This window comes from Cherax quadricarinatus, chromosome 34 (assembly GCF_038502225.1).
Source record: "Cherax quadricarinatus isolate ZL_2023a chromosome 34, ASM3850222v1, whole genome shotgun sequence".
NCBI lineage: Eukaryota > Metazoa > Arthropoda > Malacostraca > Decapoda > Parastacidae > Cherax > Cherax quadricarinatus.
Window position 1 is genome coordinate 16,226,608 of NC_091325.1, and position 15,801 is coordinate 16,242,408.

The window sequence follows — 15,801 nt, forward strand, 5'->3', positions numbered from 1 at the left end:
TAAAAAGACACTCGAAGAAACAGGATTTATTCGACAACTTTTCGGTCCTTGGACCTTGTTCAAGGTCCCAGGACCGAAACGTTGTCTCATAACACCAAGCTTATGCTCACGTTTCTCTAAACCACTTGTCGGTAAGAATCACCAAGGCTTATACCAAGTACTGAAGGGAGAGAAGTGCTGCTGAGCAAGTCTTCCTCATTTGCTACCTTTCGACCCGGTACATAGAAACGTTGCAAGAGTGTTTCTCTTGCAGCATCAGAGCTCATTAACCACTTGTATTCCCATTGTCTTCAGCATGTGGATGCCAGGCCTTGCCTGGGGCGCCTCGATGCTCCTCATGGACTCTTGATCCCAGGAACTGGAGCTGCCTTTCCCTTGGATCACTCCTTGATTATCTCCCATTTCCCCCGGGAGATATTATAAAGGGAGGGAGCCCCTACTGGTTTAGCGCTTCCCAATACATCAGCATAAAGTTGCAATCTTATCTTATGGACGTATACTGGCAGCATATTTTTTTTAAACAACTTCAGTTCAAGCTCACTCAGTGAAGTGTAGCAACTTGCTCCCCTTCCTCGGATCGAACTAGATCACGCGCCATTTTCCTGGCTCTGTTTAACCCTTACGGGTTTTGTGCTTCCTCATGAATATATTAAGCCTAAGACTCCAGTTCGATCTCCAGGCGCATTAATTTTCCTTTTGATATCCAGCATTATTATTATTATTATTATTATTATTATTATTATTATTATTATTATGATTATTATGATTATTATTATTATTATTATTATTATTATTATTATTATGATTATTATTATTATGATTATTATTATTATTATTATTATTATGATTATTATTATTATTATTATTATTATTATTATTATTATTATTATTGCATACACTTTTTATTATTTTTATCATTACTAATCTATTACTATTATTGTTAATATTTTTATTATTGTATTTATGGGGAGGCTCTAAACCCGTATTGGTCATAAAGCACACTGGGAATGAGAAGGAATCAGTTTTGTTTCCAGAGGAAGAGAAGCTCCGGTTCTATGAGTCAACAAGCCTTCAACATCGTCACTCTTGAAAGATTTGATATTCCACATACTGTCTAATGTCTAGCTACAACGTTCACCTGAACTAATCTGCTTAAACATCTTACTCGTTTCTGAAACACTGCAAGCTCCTGAGGATGTGTTGATTAAAACACCAAAGACCTAGAGCTGTCATTCAACTCCCCCTGTGGTTGTTTTGCATACATTCTAAATGTCGATGTTGACTGGTCCAGCTCCTATAACTCGTTCACAGGATCATTTCTTTTTTTTTTTTTTGTATTTTACAGATACACAAATTTTTTGAACATCTAACAGGATTGTGAGAGCGTATTAGGTGTGAGTGATGGAAGTGGCTTTTATGATTTGTTGTGCTGTTAGAGTGTTAGCAAGGTAGCAATGTTCCTTCTTTCTAATGTTCTTATGTAACATTTGTGAAGGGAGGTGGGAAGCACCGTAACTGCACCCTGAAAGAGGTGTCGGGGGGGGGGGGGGGGGGGGTTATGTTACGGTTTGGAGAGTCATCAGAACTGTGAAGTCAATCACCGTCTTGCTTCTGGCAAGACAGTGATTGACTGGTGAACAGTGAATGTGTTTCCTTTTGTTTGGTAGGGGTCACTTTATATCACTGGAAAAAGGCCGCTGTGTTAAATAAAACATTTTGCATTATCTCTAATAAAATATTCTCGTATACTCCGCCTATCACACGCGTTATTACGTGTTTTTGCTGACCCGCTTCAACATTGTTTAAAAGTTAGGTGATTTATGATAATTTCGTGCAGAGTTGATTGTTGGTCTTCGTAGCGCAAGCAAACTCGGGTTCAATCCTTGGGTGGCCGACGCATATTGGCAAGTTTCCTAACATCTGCTGCTTCAGTTTACCTAGCGGTATATAGGTACCTATCAGATAAAGGAATGTTTTGGGTGGCAACCCAAAATACGACTAAAGAACACTTGCGAAAATAAGTGACACTGCTAATTATTGGCTTATCCTGGGTTAATGATCCTTCTGGGTTATAAGTGACACTGCTTAGCATTCTTGGATTATCCTGAGAAAACAAACTTAAGAAACTGATAGTGTTTTATGGCCGATTATAACCCCAGAGTTTGATGTACTCTCAGGAGTTAATCCTTCTCATTCCCTTCCTCTCCAAGAATTTTGCCTTAGTACCGGTGAGAGGCTCTTCATCCAGGGAAGCGGACTAGTCTTCCCCTTTCGTGGGTTGAACCTGATTGCTTCCCACACCCTATGAGCTGTATGACCCATACGGGTTTAGCTCTTCTCCCTGAATAAAATTACGAAGTAAAAGGCACAATACCGTGACTGGGACAATACAAAATTAGCCTTCACAAAGGAGAAACTTAAACGACGTTTCGGTCGGGCAGAAACGTCCTCATAATTCTCTCCTGTGTGCGGCTTATTTGTGCATACTAATATTATTATTTTCCCCTTTTTTTAATATGATTTTCTCTTGTTATCGTGCATTATATTTTGCTGGTAACTGTTTAGTACAATTTTCTCAGTTCACGTACCACACGCAGCTTGAAGACTAGATACGATAGAACCACAGTGAAGGGAGATGCTGGAAGCGTCTGTGAAGCACTGAGAAGGTAGAAGGGCCTGGGAATTTACGGGGGAATACTAAGAGAAAAACACTACGTGTATTACAACAATATCTGATGATGAAGTTGTCTTTCCAACCACTGAAATTGTAGAAACAGATTAATACTCAGTGGAGTTGTTTCCCCTTTTGTTTTAATATTTAAGGTTGTGATAAAATGTATTTTAAATAACAATATAAGTCAATTTTCCGTGCATGCTAAAATAGTGGGCATGTTGATGTGGGCATGTTGATGTGGGCATGTTGATGTGGGCATGTTGATGTGGGCATGTTGATGTGGGAATGTTGATGTGGGAATGTTGATGTGGTTAATGTTTACGTAACGAGACCTTAATGTTAAAATTCCCTACAGTCTGTCATGTAGATAAATGGTTCAGAGAACCGACAAGTTGATAAATTAGACACATGTGTAACACTTGGGTATCTTTACTGAAGAAACGTTTCGCCAAACAGTGGCTTCATCAGTCTATACAAAGAAGAGTGGTGGTGATAAGAAGGAGTTTGATGCAATCAGTCCTTTAATCATAACTGATGGACTGATTACATCGACTCCAGGCTGAGGGACAGGTAACTTCAAACTCCTTCTGATCTTCACCGTTCTCCTTTGTATTGGACTGATGAAGCCACTGTGTGGCGAAACGTTTCCTCAGTAAAGATACCCAAGTGTTGCACATGTAATTTACCAGCCATTACCATCTGTTGTTCTCCCATCATAATACGGCAGCGACTTTATCAGTTTTTTAACAACCTGGAATAGTGTATAATAGAAATATTTTTTGCAAAATGTTTAATGCACTTTGAAGAATTTTCAGAAATCCATAATGACCGCCACAAAAATGGGTTATGTCGTTTTTGCCCCCCCCCCAAAAAAAAAAAAATAATAATGTGTATTTAGATAATTCAAAAGTGGAAATTTATTTTTCACGCACGGATTTCATTTCTGGCCAATGCAAAGTCATAAGGATGATTTTATCAGCACTTTAGGATGATAAAACTCGGTAAGTCAATGTGGTCAGTCACTTATCTTCACATTCAACTAGATAAAAGTCTGAACTCGTTGTGCCAAACATTTAATGAATTCTGTACAGATACCTCCCTCATGGAAGGTTCCTTGATGTTGGTGAGGGGGCTCTTGATTTAGGGAATTGAATCTGTGCTCCAGTTCCCCGAATTAAGCCTGAATGCCTTCCACATCCCCCCCCCCTGGGCGCTGTATAATCCTACGGGTTTAGCGCTTCCCCCTTGATTATAATAATAATGTACAGATACAGAATAACATGTAGCCATGGCGCGTGTTCTGAAATGTTTCTTGAAAATAAAATTATATAGTAATATTCTAAAGTATTGTATTTCTTTTGCAATTGAACATTAATGTAGGATTCTGTTTCAAACTCTCTATCTGCTTTCCCCTCAAGAGAAGTTTCTTAAGGGGCTCATGATCCAATAAATTGTACATGCCCTCCCCTTCCTTGGATCAAACCAGAATGCCTCCCATTCAATCTGTTTCTCTTGGGGTATTGAATTTGTAAATAAGAGATCCTTCAATATTCAAGTATTCGTCTTATCAGTACATCCTAATAGACTATTGGAAATATTCCTGGTGAATTAACAGTAAACAGAAAACGAGTTTTCTGGATGAAAACAGATGAGTTCAAACGTTTGAACCTTTAAAAATTCTCACTAGAAGCAAAATTATGGCCAAAACATTTGCGTGATGATCTGAGATTTCCGAGAATTCACAAAATGCACCCTGTCATTGTGTTCTGTATCAAGGATCCCTAGATAATAAATCTGCAAAACAATATTGGATTACCAACACGACCAGGTTCACTGCTCCGGCTGCTGGAATACTATTTTGCCCATTGTGTTAGAAGAGACCCCGCCTTCTGTACCTGCTAAACTATATTATAGCATCATCTGCACGCTAGTCCTTCCTTATATTGTAGCAGACGCTTCACTCACCTGTCTTGCTGACCTTCATAAACTCACCCTCACCTCATTACCCACAAAGTTTTTAAAAACTTTTAAAATATACCTTTGCAAGGCTGCCATAACATAGTCATTTTTAAAACTTTTTTAAACTTTTTAACCATTTATTATATTGTACAAATCAAAATATTAACTTTTAAAATTAGATTAAGCTGATACAAGTAATTCAGTTATTTAATTAGTTTGATTCTGTTTATCAGTAATAAATGACTTCCCTCTAGTTTTATTTGCATTGTTAAAAAAAGGTAACTCTGGTTGACGTGGTCTGGTTCAGCTAACAAACTTTCCCTGACGAAGTGTTCTCACCAACTTTGCCAGGACGACGAGTCTAAGAGCTCTTCCAAAGCCAACGAACTGGGCCTCAACAACGTCGGTGGCGTCTTCGTGGTGCTCCTCGCCGGTATGGGTCTCGCTTCCGTCGTCGCTGTCTGCGAGTTTGTCTGGAAGTCAAGAAAGTTGGCTACTGAAGAACACGTGAGTGTTCTTCTTCAGTTCTGGTAAAGATTTTTGGCCTCACAGCTGGGATAAAAAAATGATTTTTTCCACTTATGTGTCTTCTTACCGGCAGTTTGAACTGAAATTTGCATGATTTATATGAATTATCTTAAGCTAAGTTTTTTAAATAACTTTTGATAACACTAGTAAAACACTAGCAGACGAGTTATATCGATCATACACTGGTTAAAACTATGCTGTCATGACGTGTGCATCCAGAGATTAACTGGGAACAAAGCTCTCGAGGGAATGGTCGATGATTCAGAGATGGGACAGGTCGATAACCCAGAGCTAGGAAGCAAGAGTCAAGACGCTGGGCCAGTCGATAGTCCAGAACTGGGAGTCAGATCTCAAAGGTGGGACGATTCAAGTCTCCCTTATTAACAACTAGGGTGCTGTAAGACGGTGTAAGGGAGGCGGGATGCAACTGGATCGGCAGACTAGTTACTTCTCACACCATGAATGACTATTTTTCTGCAGCAAAAATGAATGAAAAGGCATAATTGCTCGCTCAGTTGTTTAGGGCAATTATTGATGCATTTATGGGAGTTCTGTTCCCGTAGGGGTCATAGTGTATGGAAAATGGGAGGCAGTAAGATTCGTTCCAAAGAAGGGGAGAGTAAGCCCTTCACTGACATCAAGGTACTTCCCTGGAATGAAGTGCAGGTTTAGACCTAAAAATATTACTTTTTTTTTTTCAAATTACATCTCCATGGGAGCTTCTAAGCCTAAAGACTCATAGTCTCAGGAACGAGAATTATTGATAGTTTATTCGATATAATGCCAATGAAACAAAACCTTAAATTAGCTACGGAAAAAAATCGCATCTTTTGGAATACCTTATTTTGCAGGTGTTTCGTGGTGTTTGTGGTGGTTTATTCGTCAGGAAATATCAGTGACTTCTGGACACATGTTTTAGTAAGATATGATGACCCGTCATTGATTAAGGATCCAACGGCATACCCCAGCTAGGTTTACCACCCTATTTAAGAAACAAAGTATCACTTCCTGGTAGTGATTACATGTATCCCAAAGGCAATTTCTTCTTCGTGGTGTCAGAGCGAAGGACTCACGAAGAAGCGGCACAAAAGACAAAGTGATGTAACAGTGAGCCAGGAAGCCAAAGGGTCATGATTTCAGGTGAAGTAGAACGGCTTTGGAAATTCTTTTCTTATAAAGTACGTCAGTATTTTTGAAAGAAATGAGTTTTGAAGACACTTTTATGTCCACACTAGGATAAGACTTTCGAAGAGCTCAGATAACCAAGAAAGTTAATTCTTCATCGGGTAAATCAATCTATCTTTCCGATACAGATATGAAATTCAAGTTACACGTAAGAAAAATTTATAAATAATCCAAGATTATTATGGCGTCGCAGGAGATTTATGACAAAAATAGTGCTCAAAGTGGTGCCACCAGCATAAAGCCTGACAACATTACAAAGATTTTTTTATTAAAAAGAAGAGAAAGCAGAATTATAATTATAAATACAATTGTGCAGGATATAAAAAAAATTAAACTTATTCATAGATAGAAAAAATCAGTAAATTAAGATAGATGAGTATCAGCAGGAGACGTAACCTTGATGAAACAGAAAACCAGAGCAGTCAAGGCGTTTTACAAACGTTATTTGACAAAACCATTCAAGGTGTTTTCAGCGCTGCATGACCCTCGTCGGTTTAGCGCTTTCTTTGATTATAAGAATAATTAAAGATGTTTTACATCAAAATGCTATATAGTTCACCCTTAAATATCTCTGGCCTCTACATTATGTTCCACTGACAAAGGTAAGGAAACTCACTGGGCGTACTGAGGAAGACCTTCCTGACCTGTGAAGACTCGAAGTAAAACGATTTGGTTAAGAAATGACTTGAGAAGTTTTGTTGAGTCTACCTTACAATGTATTTTACAAAATTTACCTTGAAAAATCATTCAAGTGTTTCATAAACTGTACTGTATATTAAAAAAGCACAAGCAAATAAAAGGTAAGATAATTTGAAGTTTTAGTTTGGTCAAATTTTGACAGGTTTACCGTGTGTGTTTGTGGTTGTTGGGGTTGAGTCACAGCTCCTGGCCCCACCTCTTCGCTGATCGCTACTAGGTCCACTCTTTCTCTGCTCCACGATTTTTTTTTTTTTTTTTTGTGTGTGTGTGTGTGTGTGTGTGTGTGTGTGTGTGTGTGTACTCCCTAGTTGTACTCAGCTAGTTGAAGTAGCAAGGGTCGAGTCGCAGCTCCTGGCACCGCCTCTTCACTGGTTACTACTAGGTCACTCTTCCTGCACCATGAACTTTATCATACCTCTTCTTAAAGCTATTTAGGGATCCTGCCTCCACTACATCACTTCCCAGACTATTCCACTTCGTGACAACTCTGTGACTGAAGAAATATTTCCTAATATCCTTGTGATTCATCTGAGTCTTCAGCTTCTAACTGTGACCCCTTGTTGCTGTGTCCCATCTCTGGAACATCCTGTCTCTATCCACCTTGTCGATTCCTCTCAGTGTTGTATATGTCGTTATCCTATCCCCCCCTATCCTGCTGTCCAGTGTCGTCAGGTCGATTTCCCTTAACCTCTCCTCGTACGACATGCCCTTTAGTACCGGGACTAGTCTTGTTGCAAACCTTTGTACTTTCTCTATTTTCTTTACGTGCTTGGCTAGGTGTGGGTTCCAAACTGGTGCTGCATAATCCAATTTAGGCCTAACGTACACGGTGTACAGGGTCCTGAGCGACTCCTTATTAAGATGCCGGAATGCTATTCTTTGGTTTGCTAGGCGCCCATATGCTGTTTGGTTGATGTGAGCCTCAGGAGATGTGCCTGGTGTTATACTCACCCCAAGAACTTTTTCCTTGAGTGAGGCTTGTAGTCTTTGGCCCCCTAGACTATACTCCGTGTGCGGTCTTCCTTGCCCTTCCCCAATTTTCATGACTTTGCACTTGGTAGGGTTGAACTCCAAGAGCCAGTTACTGGACCAGGCCTGCAGCCTGTCGAGATCCTTTGTAGTTCTGCCTGGTCCTCGTCCGATTGAATTCTTCTCATCAGCTTCACATCATCTGCAAACAGGGACTCTTCTGAACCTATTCTTTCCGTCATGTTCATAAATACCAGAAACAGCACCTGTCCTAGGACTGACCCCTGTGGAAACCCGCTCGTCACAGGCGCCCACTCTGACACCTCGCCACATACAATGACTCGCTGTTGTCTTCCTGACAAGTATTCCCTAATCCATTTGCAGTGCCTTCCCTGTTATTCCTGTTTGGTCCTCCAACTTTTTCACTAATCTCTTGCGTGGAACTGTGTCAAACGCCTTCTAACAGTCCATGAATATGCAGTCAACCCACCACTCTCACTCTTGTCTTACTGCTTTCACCCTGTCATAGAACTCTAGTAGTGTGTGTGTGTGTGTGTGTGTGTGTGTGTGTGTGTGTGTGTACTCACCTATTTGTACTCACCTATTTGTGGTTGCAGGGGTCGAGTCACAGCTCCTGGCCCCGCCTCTTCGCTGATTGCTACTAGGTCCTCTCTCTCCCTGCCCCATGAGCTCTATCATACATCGCCTTAAAACTATGTATGGTTCCCGCCTCCACTACGTCACTTTCTAGGCTATTCCACGGCCTGACTACTCTATGACTGAAGAAATACTTCCTAACATCCCTTTGATTCATCTGAGTCTTCAACTTCCAATTGTGACCTCTTGTGTCTGTGTCCCTTCTCTGGAACATCCCGTCTTTGTCCACCTTGTCTATTCCGCGCAGTATTTTATATGTCGTTATCATGTCTCCCCTGACCCTCCTGTCCTCCAGTGTCGTCAGGCCGATTTCCCTCAACCTTTCTTCGTAGGACAATCCCTACGTGTGTGGGTGCGTGTGTGTTTGCGTGTGTGTGTGTGTGTGTGTGTGTGTGTGTGTGTGTGTGTGTGTGTGTGTGTTTGTTTCCGATAGAGAAAGTTACACATAGAGCACAGACAACGCAGAATCGGGTGAACCAATACGTAAACAGTCACAAGCTCAGCAGTGATCAACGTAACAAACCTCACACCATGCGTGATATTCCAGCAGTGATCAACGCAGCAAACCTCACACTGTGTGATATTCCAGCAGTGATCAACGTAACAAACCTCACACCATGCGTGATATTCCATCAGTGATCAACGCAGCAAACCTCACACCATGTGTGATATTCCAGCAGTGATCAACGTAGCAAACCTCACACCATGCGTGATATTCCAGCAGTGATCAACGTAGCAAACCTCACACCATGTGTGATATTCCAGCAGTGATCAACGTAGCAAACCTCACACCATGTGTGATATTCCAGCAGTGATCAACGTAAACTTCACACCATGTGTGATATTCCAGCAGTGATCAACGTAGCAAACCTCACACCATGTGTGATATTCCAGCAGTGATCAACGCAGCAAACCTCACACCATGTGTGATATTCCAGCAGTGATCAACGTAGCAAACCTCACACCATGTGTGATATTCCAGCAGTGATCAACGCAGCAAACCTCACACCATGTGTGATATTCCAGCAGTGATCAACGTAGCAAACCTCACACCATGTGTGATATTCCAGCAGTGATCAACGTAACAAACTTCACACCATGTGTGATATTCCAGCAGTGATCAACGCAGCAAACCTCACACCATGTGTGATATTCCAGCAGTGATCAACGTAACAAACCTCACACCATGTGTGATATTCCAGCAGTGATCAACGCAGCAAACCTCACACCATGTGTGATATTCCAGCAGTGATCAACGTAACAAACCTCACACTGTGTGATATTCCAGCAGTGATCAACGTAACAAACTTCACACCATGTGTGATATTCCAGCAGTGATCAACGTAACAAACCTCACACCATGTGTGATATTCCAGCAGTGATCAACGTAACAAACCTCACACCATGTGTGATATTCCAGCAGTGATCAACGTAACAAACTTCACACCATGTGTTATATTCCAGCAGTGATCAACGTAACAAACTTTACACCATGTGTGATATTCCAGCAGTGATCAACGTAACAAACTTCACACCATGTGTGATATTCCAGCAGTGATCAACGTAACAAACTTCACACCATGTGTGATATTCCAGCAGTGATCAACGTAACAAACTTCACACCATGTGTGATATTCCAGCAGTGATCAACGTAGCAAACCTCACACCATGTGTGATATTCCAGCAGTGATCAACGTAACAAACCTCACACTGTGTGATATTCCAGCAGTGATCAACGTAACAAACTTCACACCATGTGTGATATTCCAGCAGTGATCAACGTAACAAACCTCACACCATGTGTGATATTCCAGCAGTGATCAACGTAACAAACCTCACACTGTGTGATATGCCAGCAGTGATCAACGTAGCAAACCTCACACCATGTGTGATATTCCAGCAGTGATCAACGTAACAAACTTCACACCATGTGTGATATTCCAGCAGTGATCAACGTAGCAAACCTCACACCATGTGTGATATTCCAGCAGTGATCAACGTAACAAACCTCACACTGTGTGATATTCCAGCAGTGATCAACGTAACAAACTTCACACCATGTGTGATATTCCAGCAGTGATCAACGTAACAAACCTCACACCATGTGTGATATTCCAGCAGTGATCAACGTAACAAACCTCACACTGTGTGATATTCCAGCAGTGATCAACGTAGCAAACTTCACACCATGTGTGATATTCCAGCAGTGATCAACGTAGCAAACCTCACACCATGTGTGATATTCCAGCAGTGATCAACGTAACAAACCTCACACTATGTGTGATATTCCAGCAGTGATCAACGTAACAAACTTCACACCATGTGTGATATTCCAGCAGTGATCAACGTAACAACCCTCACACCATGCGTGATATTCCAGCAGTGATCAACGTAACAACCCTCACACCATGCGTGATATTCCAGCAGATTTTAACGTTGCCTGGGCCTGCCAGATATAGCACTGTTATATATGTCACGGCCCTTTTTTAAATTGGTTTATTCATGGTTATATATATATATATATATATATATATGCGCTTTAGCAGTTAATTTAACCTACCATGCCTTAAAGGAAAAAAATATATACTCCTAATTGCCAGGTATATACAGAGATGTTATCTGTAAATTGAGAAGAAGACAAACGATGAAAATGATATTCAAAATACAGCGGTAATCTTCTTCAGTATGCAAAGAACACCGTCAGGAAAATATTTTTGTTTTATTTAATGCCTGTGATGATTGTACCAGGATAAGGGACGAGATCTGACAGTGTCCAGAGGAAGAAGCAGTTATACAACGATTAAAAAGCGCACGAGAACAAAAGTAAGTTGTTGAAGCTTGCATGTGAAGCAATATTTACTAGGAAAGCGTTTAAAAATAATATCTAACACCATATGCGTCATTTAGTAACAAGTGTAGAAAAGGAGAGAGAGATTCCGCCAGGGACATGAGAGAGTTATGACACACACATTACTGTAAAGGGAGGTACGTTGATGATGGTGAAGGGCTTTTAGTTCATAGAACTGGAGCTACTCTCCCCTTCCTCGAGTAAATCCTGAATTATTTCCATTCCCCAGACGCTGTATACCTTAGATAATGCAACACTTCCTCGTGAGCATAATAATAATAATACTATAATAACAGTGACAACAGTAAATATTATAAAGTAACAGTAGTAATATTTGTAATAACAGTAGTAGTAGCTATAGTAAGCTTCAAGAAAAGGAATAATTTCATTCGTGCCTTTGGGTCATTTTCCACTGTGTAACACATCTATAGTATGTATCATATCTTAGAACCTCTGTTAAAAATTATATGACACACCAACGTAATATACCATGGCAGCAGTCTTATTCATCTTGCATACGACATCTCTTATTTTCAATGTATCTTAAGTATCCTTTACATTTTGTACATGAGACTCTTCCATTAGTATAACTCACACTATCAACCAAAGTTATTATATATGTTTGTGCAAGAGAAATTCCATTTGTTTAGGCAAGAGAAATCTGTTTATTTCGGCCCAAATTGAGATATACACATCTCTCTTACCTGGATTTCACATTTATCTCCAAGGTGTTTCTCATTCAGCATCAATCAGTGTTTCTGACACTAATACAAGTATATTTGTCTATATTTATGATCTGGAGGAATATCGCGATATTTCAGGTAAATCATCCATAATGCCTCAACATATCGCTGGCCAAAATGAGAGAGTTGTGTCCATGTTGTCTCTTTGTAAGACGAAAAACACCCAAGTGATGTCCAGTCTGTTGTGTGTAAGTGCCAGGCATCCCCCCCTTGTGGCACCTAGAAAACTTGTAACCACACCTATATAAATATAAAAAATTCCCAGACTTTAACGTCAGTCTGACTGAAGCACAATTTGACCGAAATCACTCAAAAAACAATAGACTACAAAAAAAGCTCCCTCTCTACAAGCCCCGTAGTGCTCCCTCTGGATGCTCAAACACAACAGACAACCCACAAGCACTTACCAATTTACTATCCCCAGGCTTCCGTTTGGACAGAAATGAGTAAGGAACTCAAGTTCGCTCTCTCGTGTGACTCGTCTTCCAAGCCGGTGAGGAAGAAGCCACCTGAGCACGAGAACGGACCATCATACCTCTCCATCAACACCTGCGGCTCCACCTTCACAGCTTCCCAGTATTCCTTCTCATCCAAGGATCCAGTCCCATGACAGCTACCGGTAGGTCACCTTTTTCCCTGTCATTCAAGGATCCAACCGCATGACAGTTAGGCATGAGTCACATTTCCCCCTCTCATTCAAGGATCCAGTCTCATGACAGCTATTGGTAGGTCGAATTACCATCTCAGTCAAAGATCCAGTCTCATGACAGCTACTGGTAGATCACCTTTGTCGCTTACCTGGTGTATTTACCGTTGGAAATTATAACTCATCACTGTGACGACGAGGTTACTTGATATTATCATGGTATGCTCTAAATTCGTAGGGGAATGGGGTTATACAGCATCTAGGGAAAAAGAGGGGTAATCAGGTTCGAGTCAAGGAAGAGGGTTAGCCACAATTCTTTGGATCAAGAGACCTCATCAGCATCAGCGTTGGTGAGACTTAAAACATCTTGAAAGCTATTACAGATCATGTACTTTGTAAAAAAATTAGAAATATATGAACCAAATTATTCTCGTGGCATCACCTAGTGACGGGAAGATGTTTATCTCCCTCAGTAAACTTCGCATGATTCTTCTTATAAATAGAATGGTAGGTATTGCCGACGAGACAAAATCATTCCTCCCCACTTACAAATGAATGTCCTGGTGCCTCTATTGCTCTCTTTTGTCAGTGTGTTGTAGAAAGTGTTTTCCTACACCCCACAATAATCCACCTGATCTACACCAGAGTAACATTTCTTGTCTTTCCCACATCGCCGTTTATTTTACCTTTAGGACAGGAAACGACAGACGCCATCCTAGCTTATGTAAATGATGCTCTGTAGATCCTGATTCCTCTACAAACTTTCATCATCGTCCTCGTAATTTTGAAAGGAAAACAAGACCCTGAAGGCTCACCCACGCCCAACATGACCATTAAAAGTCACATTCTATAAAAAAAAAAGTACTGCACCTTCTGCTTACTCCTCCTCCTCTATCCTACCTTCTCACAGGCTAATAATCCTGTTTTTCAAGCCACGTGATGTGTCTTTACTAACCTCTTACTCGCTACCACCACAGCTCCCTTTCATTGACCATTCACTTACACAATTATTACTCAGCTTTTTCTATTTTTGGCTATTTGCTATGGCTATTTTACAATAAAATATTAGAGGATACGGGGAAAATCGAGGGTGCTCCAGGTGCTGATCTGATGAAAGGGCTTTTGGTGTGAGGATTTGGAGTTACCTTTTCCTTTCAGGATCAAACCTGATTAACCCCCCGTTCCTCAGGCGCTGTATATCTCCTAAAAATTTATCGTTTCGTCAAGATTAAAAATAATAATTATTATTAATAATAATTATTATTATTATACAAGATAATTATGAGTATTCACAAAAATATGAGTTGATTAAGAGTATATCATGAGTTTACTGATGTTCTTAAGCTTTCCACGAATAATTATTCACAGGATATTTACTGGTAGGCTTTGCAAATGTTTATTGACTGTAGCCATGATGATGACACGACCTCGTGCAACCCCAGTCACTTGACAGCGTTGTTGCCTTGTTGCACAAGTACGCAGGTGAGAAGCGTCAGTGTTGCACAAGTACGCAGGTGAGAAGTGTCAGTGTTGCACAAGTACGCAGGTGAGAAGCGTCAGTGTTGCACGAGTACGCAGGTGAGAAGTGTCAGTGTTGCACGAGTACGCAGGTGAGAAGTGTCAGTGTTGCACAAGTACGCAGGTGAGAAGTGTCAGTGTTGCACAAGTACGCAGGTGAGAGGCGTCAGTGTTGCACAAGTACGCAGGTGAGAAGTGTCAGTGTTGCACAAGTACGCAGGTGAGAAGCGTCAGTGTTGCATAAGTACGCAGGTGAGAAGTGTCAGTGTTGCACGAGTACGCAGGTGAGAAGTGTGTGTTGCACAAGTACGCAGGTGAGAAGCGTCAGTGTTGCACGAGTACGCAGGTGAGAAGCGTCAGTGTTGCACGAGTACGCAGGTGAGAAGCGTCAGTGTTGCACAAGTACGCAGGTGAGAAGCGTCATTGTTGCACAAGTACGCAGGTGAGAAGCGTCAGTGTTGCACGAGTACGCAGGTGAGAAGCGTCAGTGTTGCACAAGTACGCAGGTGAGAAGCGTCAGTATTGCACAAGTACGCAGGTGAGAAGCGTCAGTGTTGCACAAGTACGCAGGTGAGAAGCGTCATTGTTGCACAAGTACGCAGGTGAGAAGCGTCAGTGTTGCACGAGTACGCAGGTGAGAAGCGTCAGTGTTGCACAAGTACGCAGGTGAGAAGCGTCATTGTTGCACAAGTACGCAGGTGAGAAGCGTCAGTGTTGCACTAGTACGCAGGTGAGAAGCGTCAGTGTTGCACGAGTACGCAGGTGAGACGCGTCAGTGTTGCACAAGTACGCAGGTGAGAAGCGTCATTGTTGCACAAGTACGCAGGTGAGAAGCGTCAGTGTTGCACGAGTACGCAGGTGAGAAGCGTCAGTGTTGCACAAGTACGCAGGTGAGAAGCGTCAGTGTTGCACAAGTACGCAGGTGAGAAGCGTCAGTGTTGCACGAGTACGCAGGTGAGAAGCGTCAGTGTTGCACAAGTACGCAGGTGAGAAGCGTCAGTGTTGCACAAGTACGCAGGTGAGAAGCGTCATTGTTGCACAAGTACGCAGGTGAGAAGCGTCATTGTTGCACAAGTACGCAGGTGAGAAGCGTCATTGTTGCACAAGTACGCAGGTGAGAAGCGTCAGTGTTGCACGAGTACGCAGGTGAGAAGCGTCAGTGTTGCACAAGTACGCAGGTGAGAAGCGTCATTGTTGCACAAGTACGCAGGTGAGAAGCGTCAGTGTTGCACGAGTACGCAGGTGAGAAGCGTCAGTGTTGCACAAGTACGCAGGTGAGAAGCGTCAGTGTTGCACAAGTACGCAGGTGAGAAGCGTCAGTGTTGCACGAGTACGCAGGTGAGAAGCGTCAGTGTTGCACGAGTACGCAGGTGAG

General features: G+C 41.6%; 1 protein-coding gene across 4 annotated transcripts in view; it reads left to right on the forward strand.

The window, feature by feature from the left end:
- LOC128693649 (glutamate receptor ionotropic, kainate 2) overlaps window positions 1-15,801 on the forward strand; it is a gene marked incomplete at its 5' end in the record, with an annotated part of 54,241 nt that overhangs the window by 29,219 nt on the left and 9,221 nt on the right. For all 4 annotated transcript variants that reach the window (XM_070091197.1, XM_070091196.1, XM_070091194.1 and 1 more), the window contains 2 exon segments: window positions 4,985-5,140; window positions 12,687-12,881. In XM_070091197.1, coding sequence (XP_069947298.1) covers window positions 4,985-5,140; window positions 12,687-12,872 — 342 coding nt within the window.